The sequence below is a fragment of the Sciurus carolinensis genome, chromosome 4 (genome assembly GCF_902686445.1).
Source record: "Sciurus carolinensis chromosome 4, mSciCar1.2, whole genome shotgun sequence".
Classification (NCBI taxonomy): Eukaryota; Metazoa; Chordata; class Mammalia; order Rodentia; family Sciuridae; genus Sciurus; species Sciurus carolinensis.
Genome location: NC_062216.1, coordinates 93630979 through 93651364, shown reverse-complemented (window position 1 = coordinate 93651364; position 20386 = coordinate 93630979). Strand labels below are relative to the sequence as shown.

The window sequence follows — 20386 nt, the reverse complement described above, 5'->3', positions numbered from 1 at the left end:
TACACACTAATAAGAAAAGGGAGAGGAAGTCTTCATAGTGATATTTAACTCTGTGGATTAAGGAGGCAGGAAAAAATATACCCATGAAAAGGAGGAAGCATAAATGAAAAGTAACCCTTGACTTTAGTTACACAGGGGACCATCATGGTGGGGGATTAGATAGGGTTATAGGAAAAGAAAGTCCAAAAAATAAGTGAGGTTGGATTCAAGGTTTTTAGGAGACCAGCTCTTCAGGCACAAGCACGTAAAATGCATGCTCGAGTCTTCCCTGATGTGCTACCTCGTCAGATGGCCGCCTCCGTAAGCAGTTTGGTTCAAAGTTATTGATCCTCAGGACCTGAATGGCTCTTTTGATACTGAGGTGGTGCAGGACACTCACAACCTTCAAAGACAGTAAGTCATCCTGCAAAAAAGAACAAAGGTAGGCTCACTGTGCTGGCCTCATAGTAGGAAGACCTTTCTAGGGAAATCTCAGAAAACCGAAGAAGTAGAAGAGCCACTTAAAACAAAATGCCCCAAGACCTTGCCTGTGCTTTCTAAGCTTTTATTTAGTAACCAAACCCTTTTCCTGTTCCAAATAAAATTCTCTCCAAGATCCCAGATTAATGTTTCAAAGGAAGACGACTACCAACTGCTTTTCCCTCAGATGCTCTCATAGTTAACAGAATTCCAGGCCTCTGGAAAACACTTGAAAACACTTGAAAAGCACTCTCTGAGCACTCCTCCTCAAGTGACTGAATAAACCTAGATCCTATGTGCAGGAGGGGAAAAGTACAATGAAATAAACCCAAATCAGTTCTCCCAAGAGGTGTGTCCTGAATGCACTTCTATTGTGGAATAGGTGCTGACCAATGGGCACATGTAACTATTACATCATTTCATAGTAGTAGGTATCTTGGTAGCTGCAGATTGGCATTTATACTGAACTTGAGTTAAAACAATGAAATACTTTTGTGAACTTTTAAATAATTTGGAGTATTGTTACAAAGGAAAAAGGAGAGAAGAAATTCCAAGGGAAAATACACTAATCAATTAGAACAAATGTCAAATTTTACTTTTGAATCATTTACTGTTGTATTTTATATCATAAATGAGGAATTTATATTTTGATTCCAAATATGTTCTATTTTCTAAGGAAACTACAGAAAACATGATTTAAATTTATTAACAGTCTGCATGAAGTGAAAAATATTGTACTATGATACACAGTTGTCAATTACTTGACTTTTTAGTTATATGTAAGTGCTGACAATGATGACATAATGTGCTTTCTGTTATTAGTTTTATATTAGGATTAGTTTTCCTACAGGTATGAAATACAATGTAAAATGAGTTTTTATTTCAGCTAAATCTTGCCTATCATCTCTGTGAACAAATTTCTAATTATGATTTTATCTGTCAGAAATGTTTCATCTCCCTGACCAACTGAGATTGTCTCAGAATGAAGTGAAAAGTCATCCAGGAAATGTGAAATTAATTCAATCAGCTGTATTTTCCTTTCTCTCATAAAAAATTTTTATCCTCACACATGCGTGACTGCACACACACAAAAAAGAAAAGCACTTGCTGGATCACAGAATAAAAGAAAACTTGTTTTTTGATTTTGGCACTGGGGTTTAACCCAGGGCCTTGAGCATGTGCTCTACATTCCTAGCCCTATTTGTTGTAATTTGCACAAACTGCAAATAAAGGAATTTCTTTGTTTTCTCCTTAGTTTCTGCAACTTTATCTGCAGGTAAAGCTGATACTTAAGAAGAACAATGAAAGGCATCTCTCAAACTGCCCCTTTTTTCTTTTGGCAGATAGCTAAAGAACCACTATGTCCAAGGTTTGGTTCTCTGAACTAAGGCACATAAAATTTTGGAGTAACTCAGAAGAATGTGCTCTTGCTTGCTGTACTATTTCCTGGTCTTAAGAGTTTTCTAGTTCTACATTACTATGCCTTCACTAGCAGACATTATGACCAATTTTGCAAATACTGTCACTTGGTACAAGGGTTTTTGGTAAGAGTGAAAAAGAGAAGAGAAATGAAGAAATTATAAGCATTAACATACATCACCTATCACCCCTTCAAGGAAAAACTTTCATCAGTCTGTGGCCACTGGGAACATTTTTAAAAATACAAACACACCAAAATAAATTATTTCTGAAGATAGTGATTTGGGGAACCATTCTACCTCCAAACACACCCAGAAAGTAAACAAGGAAAACATCCACTTTAGGCACACCCTACTGATAACACATTTCTTTTTTTTTTTTTTTTTGCAGTGCTGGGGATTGAACCCAGGGCTTTGTGCTTGCAAGGCAAGCACTCTACCAATTGAGCTATATCCCCAGCCTGATAACACATTTCTTGAGAGGAAAAAAGAAGAAAAAAAAATGAATCTACTATAGAACACTTTAAGAATAAAAGTATTAGCAGTTTAAATCTTAAGGCTACTAACTGAGCAAAAATAATTTCCTGAAATTTTTTCAGGATTAATTTCTTAAAGACAGGATCTTATGATACATTAGAAAAAGCATTTTACATATTTTATCTAAAATTGAGGTACAGAATGGTCCATATATTTTACTACTGGCTATTTTCATCTAATTAAATCTATCAGATTAAAAAATTTACATACATAATGTTTCCTGTGTAAATAAAATGTTACTTTTGAAAATCTTTATATTTTGAAGAGTCTTAGAAGGAAAGATCAGGGCCTGGGTTGTAGCTTAGTGGCAGAGCATTTGCCTAGCACCCATGAGGCACTGGGTTCAATCCTCAGCACTTCATACATAAATAAATAAAATAAAGGTATTGTGTCCATGTATAACAACACAAATAAATAAAGTTTCCTTTTAAATAAATAAAGTTTTAAATAAAGTTTCTGCTTTTATATTAAAAAAAAAACCCTTTATTTTAGAGTAATTTTAGATACATAGAAGAGTTGCTAGATAGTATATGGTTCTATAAGTTTTTTACCCAGCTTCCCCTAATATTAACATCTTATAGTAATATAACATATAATATTAACATCTTTATATTCATCAAAACTAAGGGATTAACGTAGACAATCAAATAATTAAACTACAGACTTATTCAGATATTTATTTATAGTTCTCACCAATATTTCCACCACTAAGAATATTTTTTCTGTTCCAGGATCCAATCCAGGATACTGCATTAAAGCAGGTGTTTTGTGACCTATTACTTATGGATTGCATTTTTCAAGGTAATTTACACTTTTATAGCCACAAAAGTTATGCATACCCTTTTTGTGACTTTAAGCCTGCTCACATTCCCAGGGAAACATACTCATATCTAGATAGGCAGGTAAATAGTCACTGAATTTGTTCCAGGCAGAACAGTGAACTATTAAGAAGGAGATCTGGAAACAGCTTGCGTTTAAATGCTTTATGGCTTTCTACCATTTTCTAACTATGGAAACTTAAGTTACCCAATTTCTTGATTCCTGTTGCCTCATCTAAATCATGGGGATAATATTAGTACTAACCCAAAGGGCTATTTAAAATCAAGTATCAATATGAGTAAAATGCTTAAAAGGGTACGTAACAAACAAATAAGCAATGTTACACATATCAGTATTATCGAATGCAGGTTCACATGATATTGCCACCAATAAAAGGGTTTTGGTTCAATGGTAAGAGAAGAAAACAAATACCATGACCCAAAATTCACATTTCTTAGATATTAAGAGATTCTCACCCAAGCTAGTTATTCTTATTTAAAAAGATGATATCTGTGGGATACCATCTGAGAATGGTATTCAAATAAAAGTATCTTAAGTAGAACATTAATCATACTATGGAATCTAGAACAATATTCTCCTGGAATCCATCTCTTCCACTGTTTTGTTGTTTAATTTTTTTGTGGTACTGGGGATTGAACTCAGAGATGCTATACCACTAGCTATATTTCCATTCCTTTTTTAAAAAATTGAGAGGGGGGCACTAAGTTGCCAGGCTGATATCCTCCTGCCTCAGCCTACCAAGTCACTAGGATTATAGCTGTGCACCATCATATCAGGTTCTCTCATTGTTTTAAAGTCAGAGTTTTTCTACTCATTGGCTGGAAGGCTAGAAATGTACAGTAAAGAAGAAACCAGAGTGAAAGTCTAGCCTTCCCCTCTTCTCCTTTACCCCAGTAACTCCTGCCCTTACAGAACTGGGCTGAAGCCAGAAGTGTTTCAGGCAACAGATGTCCAAGAGATGGGAATGGAGAAGGTAAGTCACTTGGGTGTGGATGTCAGGCCAAAGAGGATGCCTCTGTTGAATAGTCATCGCATATGAGAATACACAACTTAGAAACTTCTAGGGCTTCAGAATGCCACTTTCTATTTAAAAATGTCTTTATGAGATTTAATTCAATATGCCATAAAACTCATCTAGACAAAGTATACACTTCAATGTTCACCTTTTTGAATATGTATAAATCAACCTTCTGTATAGCTTAGTTTAAATTAAGTTTTGCTTAGCTTAAACTGAGGTTTCAGATCATCCCAGAGCAGTTGCAATCAACAAATTCCACAACTTCTAGTCACAGGAAATATTTCCCCTTCCTCAAGTTAAAGCAACACCTTCATACTCTGGTGGAACTATTAGGAAAACATTGTATTTTGATTACTCGTATGTTTTTCAGAGAAAAAAGTCTTAATCCTCCAAACCCTAGCAAAGAATCACTTACAACTGTCATATAATGCAGCATTCGACCATCTACCCGTCCTTCATCAAACTGGGTCTTATACTGGGGGAGGCCAATATCATCCAACCATCCTAAAGGAAAGAACCAGTGTTGTTACAGTGTCACAAAACATCTGTTTTTGTGATTAAAAAGAAAAGACAACAATATTTATTTATTATTTTATTAAGAATAAAAAGCTCTTACTAGTGACCCAATTGAAATCTAGCTTCCCATGATTGGTTTCTTCCTCAGATCCCAGGGCTTGCAGTGCCAGCTGGAGTTTCTTTCGATGAAGTGAATGCTTGATTCCAAGTTCCTGAAACAATAAACAATAATTAAACTTATAATTCTATCTATATGGGCTTGATGACTCTGGAAATGATGCAAATTCTTCCAAAATGAAGCTAGCAGTAAGGACCCAATCTACATTAAATCAAAACACTAACTGAGGCTAGTAAAATGTTGCTGGATAAGAGGCCCCCTAGAGAGCCAAGATGACCACAGTTTATTTAGTGACATGTTAGACAACCCCCAGTGACTCATTTTCTTTGTAAAATAGGAACTATAGCATACAATGGGAACTTTACTCTTATTTTGTGCAAAATTTTAAACACCTGGGACACAGAACATTGGGAGTCTTTTCCTTTTGCAAAGCTAAGAACTGCATATATTACATTGAAAATATAAGTCAATGATAAAGCCACAAAATGATTTTAAGTCATATGAGCTTAAGGTTTATTAGTATGGCTGTATAAATTATTTTTCAATAGAATTCTCAGTGGCTTATGTGTTCCACAAAGAATCATTAAGACCGGCCCTTCCTTTAAGTCCATGCGATGAAATAAGTATGAAGCGGTTGAAAACTCAAACCATTTCAAGATTACTAACTTTGGCTCCACCCGTGACCCTTCCTGGAATAAAAAGCTATCCTATATTTACATTTTCTTTCTCTCAGTATTTTATAATAAAATAGAGAAGTAGTCACCTTCTCTAGATCTTGTGAGAAGCCTGCAAAAGTGTTTGACCAGATGCAATCCAGTGCTTGCCAGAATTCAGGTAGGATCCCAAACCTTGTTCTGCAAGCCAATTACAAACTTGCTCCTTGGTCCATTTGGCAAATGGCATATCCAAGTCACTGCAGGAAAATGAACAAATGCATGAGAAACAATTCAAAGACAATTTTGTGGCTTATCCTCAGTTTTGAACAACTCTACATTCAACAGATATGGATATTCCCTGGTGATACACTGCTGACCATGAAAAACAATTTTTGATGTGTATTTGGAGCAGGAAGTTGAACTAGAGCTGAAAGTTATCTTCTAAGACCACTGTCTTCATTTTAAATAAAACTACAAAAGATTTAATATGATTTAGCAAGAACTTGTTCTATAGAAAAATACTAAGTTGAACCAACACAAGTCACTGTACCAGTTTCAACCAATGTTGTTTCAAGACTGGATTCCCAAGCAAAACACAACTAGGATTGAAAAAACTCAAGTCTAACTTGAATGAACTTTTACAGAATTATGGTTTCTTTTCTGATGACAACATATGAAAGAGGACAATATGCTGCCATTGAGTGTAGGAAAGAGTAATCAAAACAAAATTTGTATGCTTTTACTTAGACACAGTATTCCTTCCTGTTTGGGGGTGAAGATGAACATGACTTTGAATTTTTTTTTTTTTTTTTTTTAATGCACAAGGAAGTCCTTTATTGTGTTCAAAGAAAACATATGGCAAACGAGACCACTAGGTATTTGGAAAAGGCAAAGGGAATTTCCTCCTTGTGGAAACCTGTGTCCAGTGACCTGCCTGTGTGCGAGGGACTGTTTTAGATTTATTATCAACACCTTGTACTGTATGTTTGCCAACTCCACCTTTCGCTTAGAAAGTCAGAATTGTTCTCCACTTTGATAAGGATGTAGGAAAAGTTCTTAAGAGTTTTAATACATAAAACATTACATAGCCTTGATAAGCCTAAGAATTCTGATAGAATTTGTCTTTTAGTGCTTTCAAAGACTCCACTAATCTCTAATATTTATTGAATGGCTATGATTTGCCAGATACTTAACACATATTAACTCATTTAATCTTCACAATCACCTTTTGGGGTGGGTCTTAATTATTATTATTATGACAAGAAAGTTTACACAGCATTAGAGTCATTGTTTATGATCACCTGGCTAGTAGAAAGTGGTAAGGATGGAAACCAAACCCAAGTTTCAACTCACTCTTTGTGTGTGTGTGTGTGTGTGTGTGTGTGTGTGTGTGTGTGTATGGTGTGCTGAAGGGCAAACGTAGCATCTCACACATGCTAGGCAAGCACTCTGTACCACTGAACTGCACCCTGACCCCTTGAACCTACTTTTAACCACTATACTGTCCAAGGCTGTTCTTCATAGTATCTCTAAAACAAAAATTATATAAAATGCCACTGTAGTACAGATGTGGCTGACACTTTAGCTCTGGCTCCTTTCCTAGCTCAAACAGCTCTAACCATCACTGACAAACCACAGCACTCTAAAGACGATGAACCCTCTTTGGCAGAAAGTTATACTTTTGATTATTTAATCAGGTGACAGTATACTGCAGGTGTCTCTGAGGCCTTGACACATGGGTAGAGATGCTAAAGTTCATTCACTGATTATTCTTACCTGTTAGACTGTCCCAAATCTCGAGACCAACCCAATCGGGGGCCTGCTGTTGCCCTTGTCCCTCCTCTTTTGAATTCAGGCTCAGCCATGTCATCTGGATTGAATGTAGTTGATTGACTTCTCCTAAGTCTGAAGAAGACACAACCCCACATGGCTACATATTAGATATTGGGAAGTCTTAGACTTTAAAGTTAATCAGAACTTATTTTTTTGGCAGTACTGGGTATTGAACCCAGGGACACTCTACTGCTGAGCTATACCCCCAGTTCTTTTTATTTTATTTTTTTAAATCTGAGACTGGATTTCATTAAGATGCCCAGGCTGGTCTCAAACTTGTGATCCTCCTGCCTCAGTCTACTACAAGGGTGCACACAGAACACAGCTAATCAGAATTTTTTTAAACTGGTGTGTAGATTTGAGCTGTTCTTCCTTGCAGTGCAGTAACATAAAAATCTGTACTCAAGCTTTAACTGAGGTCCGATGAGTTAATGAATCTCAAGTCACAATCTTCCTTTCATAGGAGGAACATAAAAACTATAATTTCATATCCATTTTTCAGCCAGTTTTCCACTTATCCCTACATTTCAGCAAGAAGTAAGACAAATCCCACTCTACTCATTCACTCTTTTACTTACTTTCCAAAGAGTCTCATGATACCTCTGGATTTTTTTTTAGAATCTGGAGATGGTGGAGATAACTGGAAAGGACTGTTCCCCTGTGAATCTTTGGCCTGAGAAGATGCACCAGTCAGATCTAGGTGCTCCACTGTCTCCTTCTCTGTTTCAGCTATTCCAAGAACAGAATAGAAGACTTGATGAATTTTAAAAGGCAGAATAAACATGATTAGAAATTAACCTTGGTTTTAGCAACTGTTAAGGATTCTTCTTCTGTTGCTCTATAAATCAGTGACTGATAGAGAGCTCCAGTAAAAATGAAAAAATGGAACACAAATGTATATTCTATTCTACAGTTTACTCTCTGGAGTATAAAGTTCATTAACTTAAAATCATAACTGTGTTGAGATTAAAAGCGTGAGATGGGACTGCTAAAATATTTCCTCAAGTGATATGAACTCTTAATGAAATTATCCTTAATCTTACAGTTAGTTTCATGGCACTGCTGACTACTTTCCACACTCTTTAAAAGCACTATCTCCCTTTGTTGCTGTCCTGACACTCCTAGATCACCATCTGACAGTATCTTCTTTGCTATAGCATTCCTCCACCCTTTTTTTGGTACTAGGGATTGCACCCAGGGACACTCTATCACTGAACTACATCCCTACCCTTTTTTTTGAGATATTCTTGCTAAATTACTGAAATTGGCCTCAAATTTGCTATCTTTCTATCTCAGGTGTGTGCCACTCAGCGCATCCCTGGTTTCTTTTCCTCTTATTCCATTTTAAGATTGCAAGTTCCCTCTGTAGGATCTTTTGACAATCTTACCCCCTCTAAACTTGGCATTAATAATAGTTTTTGTTTGTGTGTGTGTGTGTTTGCAGGGGGTACTAGAAATTGAACCCCAGGACCTCATACATGCTAGGCAAACACTCTATCACTGAGCCACATTCCCAGCCCATTTTTCATTTGAAGCAGGGGCTCAATAAGCAGTGCCCATGCTGGCTTCAAACTTGAGATCCTCTGGCCTTGGACTCCCATGCAGCTGGGATTACAGGCATGTGCTACTATGCCCAGCTTACGCTTTGCACTAAGTGATGGTTTTACTCATTTATGAGCAGGTGGAATAAAAATTTCTGGGCCTAGTCTGATCTAGTCTCAGTATCTGAATATTTGTACATGCTCCCAATTCAATGTGCCAGAGACATTTTGTACTCAAATCCATTCAATTTCCTTGAGTTTCTTAAATTTTATTTGACATTTAACTAATATTTTCCTTATTATTCCATTTAAAACTCTGTCATTTTCTTTTTATCCCTTTTTCTCCTTTGGCATTTAGATCACATCAGTTACTAAGTACTAGCTGCCCCTCACACTGTGGTACTGGGGATTGAACCAAGAAGTGCCCAAACTTTTTTTTTTTCTGTTTTGAGACAGGGTCTTACTAAATTGTTCAGGATGGTCTTAAACTTGCAATCTTCCTGCCTACGCCTCCTGAGTAGCTGGGATTACAGGCATGAGCCATGGCACCCAGTCTAGCAATTTTTAAAGAAATTTATCCCAATTTATTATGACTTGGGCAGTGAGAGAATAATAAACTGGGTATGCATAAATTTTCCTTTTGATATAAAGTTAGTACCTATTTATTTTGCTTTAAAATAACATCCACATTTGTTACTGCCAGATTTATTTTAGTTCTTTTAACTGTCAGTGGATAGTTGTACATTAACAAACATAAGGGCTATTATTTCTTCAATGTGAGATTTTATACTTAATAAAGGAAAGTAAAAGTTGTACAAAAATCACAGGAACAGTATTGCAGCAAGATATACAAGTTGCAGAAGTTGACTTGTCTATGAAGCAGGGCTGTGATTACAGGTTATATGTAAGCAGCATTTGCCTCTAAGCATCAACAATTCAATTCTAAGAAAGATGCAGCAGATTATTTGAAAAAAAGTTGTCTGAACAGATCATCTTATTTTATGCATCCAGGGCTCATTCTAGACATTTAAGACTACAAGAGAGAATGTCATTTTTGCTGGTCCACATGAATACATATGTGGATGTCTATATAATGTGACAACACCTACTGGGGAAACCCAAGGGAGTCTATCCATTCACACCCTATAGACAAGATGGGTACTGTGCCCCTGGGAATGTTGCCTAGCTTGCTCTCATTTTTAAAAGAATCATTATATCCTTTTGAAGACTTTTTTTTTTTTTTCCCCTACTGTACACTGTCATACAAAAAGGAAAACTGAGCTTCCTCTCTTAAAATCACTTTTAGGTGACTCTTCAGATACACGTAAAGTTGCCTCTGTTGTTGCTAAATGTTGTCTCCATCTTCAAAGCAGTAAGATGTCAGAAAAATGTTCCCCTAAGAGAAGTAAGCCTATAACTATCATCTTCAATGTCTTCTATAAGCCTCCCTACCTGACTAAAAACATTTCTTTTTGGAGACTGGGGAAAAGGTACACATGGAAAAGGAAGTAGAAGTGAATGAATGATGATATGTGCACCAGGGGTGAGAGAGCTGGGAAGGACAATGCCAGGACACTCCTACCCTGGACTCTGCCACCTTCAGAGCACTTCTGGGGCCTCTCGGAGCTCCCCACAAGGTGAGACAGCCTTGGCTAAAACAGTGTTTAGGCTTGGAAGCAAAGGTTCTATGGAACACTTTTTAGCAGAAGACGGGAAAAACAATCTGAAATAGAGAACTACATTTTCTGATTGCTGTCAGCTCACTTTCTAGAGATTATACAGGCCAAGAGCAAGGATTAGATAGGTTTGGAGCACAGTGCTGGTGAAGGCTGGCATGCAGGGGTACGATACCTAAGGTGGGTGCACTGGCACTTCGTTTACGATCTTCAGATATCCCAACAATGCACACAATCACACGCAGCCCAAAGGAGAGAACACAGGGGGTGACAAAATGAAACACAGATGAGACTCTTCCTCACAAATACACACCATGGAGGAAAGGCATGTGCTGTGCTTCTGAGGTTACACATAGATTCCACCAGGGCTGTCAAAAGGGGGTTAGCTTATCCACTATTAAAACAGATGGGACACTGTCTATAATGATGCCACGGACAATTGCAGTTTTAGATCTTTCTGCTATTTATACCACAGGAAACAGTATGGTGAGAATTGATACATCTTCACGCTGCTAAAGTAAATTCACTGAAACATTATTTGCTAACTGTACCTGCCCCTCCCCATGTCATTCACCTTCATGTACAAATAGATGAATAAGGGAAGGGAAGAGATTGATCTTTTCCCTATTTTTCCCTCAAAGATCAGGTCACATGCATCTCGGTCACACATACCCAAGTTTGGTGCACTTGCTGTCCTTTTGCTACTTTTGATTTTAAAGAAGCCTCGGCCAAAGGAAGATCTGGCTTTTCGAGTGCCAAAGGGGTTGTCATCCATGGAGGCATCGCGTCCTGGAACTTTGGGAGGGAGGTTCCCAAATGTGCTACTTTCTCCTGGAGTTTTATCCTGAGAAGGGGTGATAACAGCAAGACAGAGCATTGATGTGCACAATCCTTGGGACATACCAGGTCCAACACTAAATATTAGACCAAGATAAATGCATGTTTGCTAAAAGAGTAACGAAGGACTGGGCACATAACTCAATGGTAGAGCACTTGCTAGCAAGTTTGAGGCACCTGGATTCAATCCCCAGAACCAGGAAACAATAACAACAACAACACAACAGCGAAAAAAAAAACCAAAAAACAAAAAAACTGAAGTAACACATCGATTACCAATGTCAAATATGATACTAGAAGTTTTAAAAAATTCACATTGAAAGCTACTTAAAAAAACAGCAATAGCAATAAGATAAACACCTTCATCACTAAACCATAATCAATGTGTTTACAGTTTAAATATTTAAGATAGAGAAATTCTCAAATTTTCCTTTTTTATTTTTTAAAGAATTTAATATTTATTTCTTATTTCTTTATTTTTTATGTGGTGCTAAGGATCTAACCCAGTGCCTTACCCTTGCTAGGCAAGTACTCTCCCACTGAGCTACAACCCCAGCTCAAATTTTATTTTATTTGCCTCATTCTTCAAAAGACATAGAATGAAGGTATTATAACCAGAAGAGATTTCTTAACTTTTATTTCAATTATGATATAGAACTAGAATACAGTTCACAGTGTGTGGGTGGCAGGTGGGTGCTGGGGACTGAACCCTGGTGTGCTTTACCACTGAGAATATCCCCAGTCCCTTTTATTTTTTATTTTGAGACAGGGTCTTGCTAAGTTGCTGAGGCTAGCCTTCAACTGGAGATCCTGCCTTAGCCTCCCAAGTCACTGGGATTACAGGAGTGCACCACCACGCTCAGCACAGTTCACATTCTTATTTTACAACTGTATCAACAGAAGCCTAATGTAATTCTTCTACAAAGCAGGCATTAGCCCTGACTTTTATATTAGCATATAAGAAGATTCTGCTCTGTTACTTTAATAGTCAAAGAGTAATAAAATGAAGGTGCAAATAGTAATTACTTATTTTGGGCTTTTTGGTATCTGAATTGGCAATTATAGTATCATAGTATTATAGTATTATATTGTTTTAGTATTACTCAAAATGCTTCTAGTCTCATGTTTTTGTCTCTAATATCTTTTGCTTTCTGTTCCTTCTTTTGCACAGGTAAAGGAAAGGGTAAGGGGAAACACAAGCATTTAAGACAGGGATTTATTCTATGTATCTATTGCACATAGTAACTGCAAGTTTACAGATGATGCGATGTAGCAGCAGTATTGTTATATGTGTCTCAATACTGATGTCAAAATCCTTTAAACCATTTACTGAGCTGACAAGACAAAAAGGACTTAAAGGGACAGTTGTCTCTACCAACTGCCTTGCTAGTTTATCTACATTTAACACATGTACTAAAAGTAAACAGTCAGGAGACAGCCTCTTGAAGTAGCCTGTCAACCCAACTGTAACCTTTACGAGTTCAGAATGAAAAGGAGGGGAAACAAGTACATGTAGATGACATCCTAAAAACACCAAAATGTATGCCTCAGGTGAGAAATGGTGTTATAAATAAACTCCTGGAATCTAAGAAGGGCTTTTTTGTTGTTGTTGTTTAGCACATTTTCTGGGGACTGAATGCAGGGGTGCTCTACCACTGAGCTACACACCCAGTTGTTTATTTTTTATTTTGTGAGAAGTTCTGATTAAGTTACCCAGGCTGGCTCTGAACTTGTGATCCTCCTAAGTCACTGGGATATAGGTGTGTACCACCACACCCTACTAAGAAGGGCTATTAAGAGGCCTGAGGAAGCCCATTTATGGTCATTAAGAACATTGAGTAACATGGTTGTGAATTTGTAGTTTTGATTTTGTTTAATAACTGATTGAGGTGATATTCATATAACATAAATTAACTTTTTCAAAATGAATAATTCAGTGGCATTTACAATGTTGTGCAACCACCACCCCTATCTAGTTCCAAAACATTTTCCAACATTCCCCTCACCATTATGCAGTTCCTCCATTTTTTACTCCTCTCACCTCAATACATATCTACATCCAGTCTCTATGGACTTATCTATTCTGGATATTTCTTAGAGATGGAATCACAGAATGTGACCTCGGTGTCCTTCAACTAGCATGATGTTTTGGTGGCTCTGAGTTTTTGGTCTACTGGAGACATTTAAGCAACTTACATGTAATAGAAGTTGAAAACATTTTTATATTTTAATTTGGATATAAAATTACCTCTGAAGACTTCTGAATAGACTCCTTTTTCCTGTTCAAAACAATGACAACATTTAAGGTTGTTATATGAATCCTTAATATATTCAGAATTTGTCACACATTGTTCCAAAATTGGAAGTTTACATCACTTCTTCTTTTTTTTTTTTTTTGTGGTGCTGGGGATTGAACCCAGGGCTTTGTGCCTGCGAGGCAAGCACTCTACCAACTGAGCTATTTCCCCAGCCAGTTTACATCACTTCTAAGCTACAAAATCTTAGTTTCATTTATTTCCTAAAATGTTCTATTAAAGTCTCTATTCTTGGTTTTATTAACTACTTCCAATCCTTTATATTCATAATTAATATTTATCATTAATCATGCCATGGTAGCTAATAATTATCCATTAAAGAAATCACAGGCATTTTTATAAGTTTTATTTGCAAAATGAAAAAAGATGAAGATCTCTAAATATTTTCTTCTTGGGGGGTAACAGAAAGAAACACAGAACCTACCCCATTTGATGTTTCCTTCTTCAGATTGCCTAGGCTACTGGACTTTTGTAGACTTGAAGTTCTAAAAAAAAAACAACAAAAAAAATAATAATTAGGATTAATAATAGTGACTCTGGTGCCTATTTCTAAGTAGATCATCTTAGTAAGAAACTAAAATTACGTGTGTGGGTTGAATCTTGGAAATAAAAGAAAATCTGGAATCAGACAGTCGCTTATGTACTTAACTAAAATATAACATTTAGTTCTTTTAAAAGCAAAGGTGGTTAACTGTCCTGCCAATAACTCTAAATGTCTCATACATGTTAGAATAGCTGGAAAAGCACTTATTCTCATGATGTCAATATTTTAAAATAAGCCAGTGTTTTCCATGGACTAATGGTGCATCATTTGCATGTATATATTTATACCAGGAAATTTAAATACTCATATACTATTATATCTAATTCTTCTAATAAAATCAAGAATGACAATTTTATTTTCCAATTCACAAAGGAATCACTTTTCTGAGCCTGCCAAAACAATCTGTTTATAGTTTGATCCAAGCAAAATGGAGGAATCCCTATTGCTGTCCATATTAATCCATTAGTTATCTCAGGGAAGGCAAAATGATACTATAAATACTCAGAGACTTTCTCTTTCACATTATTAGCATTCAGTATACAGATATGGAAATGGACTTTCTTACAAACTGAAGGCAGGAATGTGTGACCAGTTTACAAAGAAAAAAAGGGGGTGGGGAGTAGTTCCAGTGGTAGAGCTCTTGCTTAGCATGCAAGAGGCTATAGGTTGATCCCCAATACCACTAAAAAAGTGAAAAGAGAGAGAGAAGGAGGGAGGGAGGGAAGGGGAAGGAGAGAGAGAGAGAGAGAGAAAAGGAATGTATTTCCTCTAAAAATTATTAATATAAATATGTGAACTTTTTAAAAGGCATTTCTTCTGTATTTATGTGTACTTAAGTTGCTAGTAGTGTTGACAACCAACTAAAGTAAAAGATAATGGCAAGAACAGAAATAACCTTGTCTTTGAGTACTACTCTATAAAAGAATTTTCTAATTTAATACAGATTGCAACTTGGATAAATATTCATATTAGGTCAGTTTATTAAAGTGAAAGTATAAAAATTTAAAAATGAAACAAAAACCAACAAACAACAATAACCTAAAACTATTTCAACTTTTCCAGTCATCATAACACCCTCTGGGATTCTTTTCTGCTGGAATCAAAAATACAAATCAGTACAAAAATGAATTAAAAGCACTGAACTTCAAATAAAAACTGATAAAGGATAAAGATCCGAAAAGGCATGAACTGATGGTAAATTAGTGTTTCTTTGTAAACTTACAACCCTCCACTCCCACCCAATCATTACAGCTAGGCATTAATTTATTCATTAATTTAGGGCTGGGGTTGCAGTTTAGTGGTGGAGCCTTTGCCTCATATGTGTGAGGCACTGGGTTTGATCCTTTTACCATGTAAAAATAAATAAATAATGTGTCCATCTACGACTAAAAATATTTAAAAAGAATTTTAACATACATTCATTGTCACCAACACACTAACTGTTAATATTGATTATTGTTAGTGTAAGAGACCCTCTTCTTTCTCAAGGCTCAATCACACTTTTGACATTCAATAATATGTAACTTACAAAAGACCATCACACAGTTGGGTTTCAACAGCAGCACCAAGGATTGTTTTTCCATCACTAAAATGTAAAAAAGGTATTTATTAATGTCATGAATAAAAGATCTTAAAATGATCCCTGACTTAAGATGGTGTTAAGTCCTGAAAATCCCATAATAAGTTGAAATGAAATATCATCATGTTGAATATGCCTACCCAACAATGCAGCTTAGCCTAGCCTACCTTAAACACAGGATACTCACACTAGCCTACAGATGGGCAAAATCACCTAACACAAAGCCTATTTTACAAGAAGTATTGAATAGTTCATCTAATTTACTGAATACCATATTGAAAGTGAAAAACAGCAAAATTGTAAAAGCAGAAAAATCACTGAGTTAAACACTGTAGGTTAGGAACTGTCTATATGTTCTATGTGAACATAACTGTCAAGAACTAAATAAGAATAGTGAAAGAAAAAAACTATTTGTATTTTTTTAATATTCTGCTTTATTTTATTTGGCCTACACGTAAGATTAGGCAATTAGGACTATGACGGCAAAAATTTCTATTTGCCTTATAGAAGGATTCCCTCTCCTGTTTCCTTCATAGCCATCTTTTAAATAGCCTTGTGGTACGTGACTGTTACTACCCTGCTTACAACCCTTTGGTGGTGACCCATGATCTAGGAAGTAAAATCCAAGTTCCTTAAAACCTCTCTCTAACCCACCCATCTCACATTCCCAGGCTCAGGTTCCATTACTTCCTGCTTTATACCTTATTATCAATAATACACAACTGATTATGGGTTCCCGGCATATGTCTTCCTGTTTCTCATTTCCTGAGTGAAAACTGTGTCTGTAAATACATGTGAAGCCTTTCTTTTTCATTGATCTACTTTTGTGAACATTTATATTGCAACAGTAGGCTACAAATGACATACTTCTCTTCAAATGACGTCTCTGGCTTAGGAGGCACCTTGGATTTTTCAGGAGTTTCCACTCCTACAGATGTTGGCAATAATGAAGGGACTAAAACTTGCAAGATGCTAGTGTGGAACTGTAATTATAAAAGTACACACATACAAAAAATCAATCATTCAATCAAACAAGCAAAGACTTAAGCCACAGAGTAACAAAACATAAATAAGATGAATAAATGGTCTATTGACAAAATCTTTACACCTGTGTTTAGAACTCTATTCTAATATTTATAAAATTATTTCAGAAAACAAGCATCTATATAAAAAAAAGTATTAATCAAAGAAAACATTCTGGAGAGAGGTAATTTTTGAACTTGGTTCTGAGAAAGACATTGAATACTGTGAATAAGACTGTATCAAGTACCATTAAGCAAGTTCACAGCAAATATTAATAACTTCAAGCCCTGGCTGAATCCTTGGCTCTGACACACTCACATATGTGATTTTAACTGCATTAGTCTCTTCCTCTGTATAATGAGCATGACAGTGCCCACCCTCCAGTGTTGCAATGACTTAACATGAGAGTTGGATAGATAAAAATACTTATTGTAGACAAAGCACAACTTTCATTTTAATTTGTGCCATTTGCCTAGTATGGTGCATAGCTCAATTTAATCATTATTCTGTGTGAACTAGTTGACTAATTTCAATTCACAGAATTGGTTAAAAAAATGTAATTTAAATCAATTACAATGTACTTTGTGGCTATCACTAAAAATTTTTGCTTAATAACAATATTTACAGCAACAAGTAAAATGCATGACACATTTTCTTGAATGCTTCATGTATTCTAAGACTGGAATCTGTAAAAGAACTTTAATATTCAGGGTTTCAGTTAGACTGTGGGTCACATCAAGAACTAATAAATGAAATACTTTATAAAATATTCCAGTAAGAAAATGACCAAAATGTATCCCAGTAAACTCCTGCAAGTTAAACAGTTAGTGACAGCTCCTCGATTCTGAAAGGGAGACAGCAAGGACTCACTAGGACACACTTCTACACAATATTCAATCAGCAGCAGTTTCAACTTAGTAACCACATACCAACAGCTGATGTCAGCTCACTCCTGCCTCTGAAAGTCCACCAACTCTTAAACTCCAAGCATTATAAAAACCCCATATCGGATCAGCTCATACAGCTCATTTGGTTAAGCAAACAAATGAACTCAGCTTTGAAATTTTTGTTTCTGTTGTTGAGTGGTAGTCTCATCCTTTGACACTATATAAGGTTATAAAAGGGGTGTAGCTCAATGGTAGAGCATTTGCCTAGCATGTGTAAGGTCCTGGGTTCAATTCTCCCCACTGGGAAAAAAAAATCAAATAAATATGTGTGTGTGTGTATGTGTGTGTATATGTGTATAAAAGGTTATGAAATGAAGTCCTATTATTTCACTATTAGTTTTTTTTTTTTTTTTTCAGGTTGAATCTTATAATTAATCCTGGACAACTTACTTAGCCATCATTCCTGTTTCCTGAAGTTCATATATCTCCTTGGATTTCTAATTATGAGGGGAAAATAATGACACAAACAGTTTGACCCACTTTCATGATTTGTTTTTGAACTTTAAGGCTTTAGCTCTAGGCTCAAATCTCCCTTTTGGTTCTTCTTAAGTAATGTGGCTAAACTCCTCAATTCTCATCCAACTATTTTTGCTCCAAACTAAAAACCTATCCTTAAACCAGCATTCACATAGCAAAGACTCTTGTTTAAAGACGGGAGAGCATCTGGGTGTATCCTACATGACACAGCAGCCCCTCTGTACAAATGAAGCATACCCACTGTCAAATGTTATTTTTCCTTTCAGTATGAATATATAGTTAGTAAGCAGGGGATTTCCCCCTCTAAACTAGTTATTATTTCTTAATTAATTCCTGATCAATGATATATGACAAACGTCCTCTCTGACATTTAAGAGAGAGAAATGTTAGTTGTTTGCTCCTTGAATTCATTTTCATTCAATTCAAATTTCCCTTCCTCATTATGTAATTATCAAGAACTGATATGAGAAAGTAAAGATATCCATTTGTTTTTTTCTAACTATAGCAAAATGTGAGAGGAGAGATGACCAAAGAAGGAACTGATAAATGTAAGGGAGTTAAGACTAGTTAAATAAAACTATTTCCCATTCCCAGTCTTAAATTATACTAAAATTAAGACATGGTTTCAGGGTAAAGACAAGCACAAGTACTGTCAAAAAAACCTGGTCTCAGATGAAGCCAGGGGCATGGCAGTAAAGCCTTTTAGTTGACACTACAGAAAGACTGAACTATCTCACTGAACCATTTAAAAAACCCAAAGACTGAAAATCAGGGGCTGCCCTCCAGCAGCCTTAGAGGGAAACTAAGAAAAAGGCTTCTTGTGAAGACACGTGGATATGCTTTTATCTCCTGCAGAGGATCATAAAGGGATTCACAGGGGATTCCAAGTATTTAAAGTAGTATACCACTGTTCAACATCTCTAGCAATTAGAGAAGTGCAAATTAAAATTACACTGAGATTCTACCTCACTCCAGTCAGAATAGCAATGATCAAGAATGCAAGCAACAATAAATACTGGCAAGGATGTAGGGAAAAAAGGTTCACTCATACATTGTTGGTGGAACTACAAATTGGTGAAACCACTCTGAAAAGCAGTATGGAGATCAATCATTCCACCCAGTTATCCCACTCCTTGGTATATATCCAAAGGACTTAAAATCAGCATACTACAGTGACATAGCCACATCAATGCGTACAGTAGCTCAATTCATAATAGCTAAGCTATGGAACCAACCTAGGTGCCCTTAAACAGAAGAATAGATAAAGAAAATGTGGTATATGTATACAACGGAATATTACTCAGTTATAAAAAAGAATGAAATTATGACATTTGCTGGTAAATGGATGGATCTGGAGACTATCTTGTAAGTGAAATAAACCAATCCCCAAAACTAAGGCCAAATGTTCTTTCTGATATGCGGATGCTAACATACAAAGGAGGTGGGGAGGTGGTAATAGAAGTTCATTGGATTAGACAAAGGGAAATGAAGGGAAGGGAGTGGGGGAGGAAATAGGAAAGACAGTGGAATGAAATCATACATAACTTTCCTATGTTCATATATGAATAAATAACCAGTTTAACTCCACAACATGTATAACCACAAGAATGGGATCCTAATTAGGATAAGTTATACTCCATGTATGCATAATATGTAAAAATGCTCTCTACTCTCATGTATATCTAAAAAGAACAACAACGACAAAAAAAAAAAAAAAAAGAAAGAAAGAAAGAAAGAAAGAAAGAAAAACCAAGTAGTATACCAAATCAGACACAAAGGGACAGAGCTGGTAGAAAATGAAAAGGTGGCTTGGGACCTCTATGGCACTTTTACAGGCACAAACTGCCTATAAATACTTATCTGCAAATACTTGGAAAAGGAATGAAGACTCGGATGGAAGAACACAGAGCCTGGAAGACTGGGCCCTAATACAGGAACTGGTAACACTTGCCTAGATAAATTTTGAAATTGCTGCAGACTATGGCTACTTGTGTGCCTTTAATTTTCTCTCTCTCTTTCCATCTATCCATTCATCCTAGGGATTGAACCCTT

The 20386-nt window shown here is 36.1% G+C and overlaps 1 protein-coding gene across 1 annotated transcript in view; it reads right to left on the bottom strand.

Annotated features, from left to right (window-relative positions):
- The window catches only part of Ppfibp1 (PPFIA binding protein 1), a 224170-nt gene that overhangs the window by 9470 nt on the left and 194314 nt on the right, over positions 1 to 20386 (bottom strand). The window contains 13 exon segments of the mRNA XM_047548085.1: positions 281 to 403; positions 4688 to 4776; positions 4889 to 5000; positions 5670 to 5686; positions 5689 to 5819; positions 7339 to 7467; positions 7974 to 8124; positions 10788 to 10820; positions 11285 to 11456; positions 13698 to 13726; positions 14188 to 14249; positions 15837 to 15893; positions 16755 to 16870. Of these exon segments, the coding sequence (XP_047404041.1) occupies positions 281 to 403; positions 4688 to 4776; positions 4889 to 5000; positions 5670 to 5686; positions 5689 to 5819; positions 7339 to 7467; positions 7974 to 8124; positions 10788 to 10820; positions 11285 to 11456; positions 13698 to 13726; positions 14188 to 14249; positions 15837 to 15893; positions 16755 to 16870 (1221 nt within the window).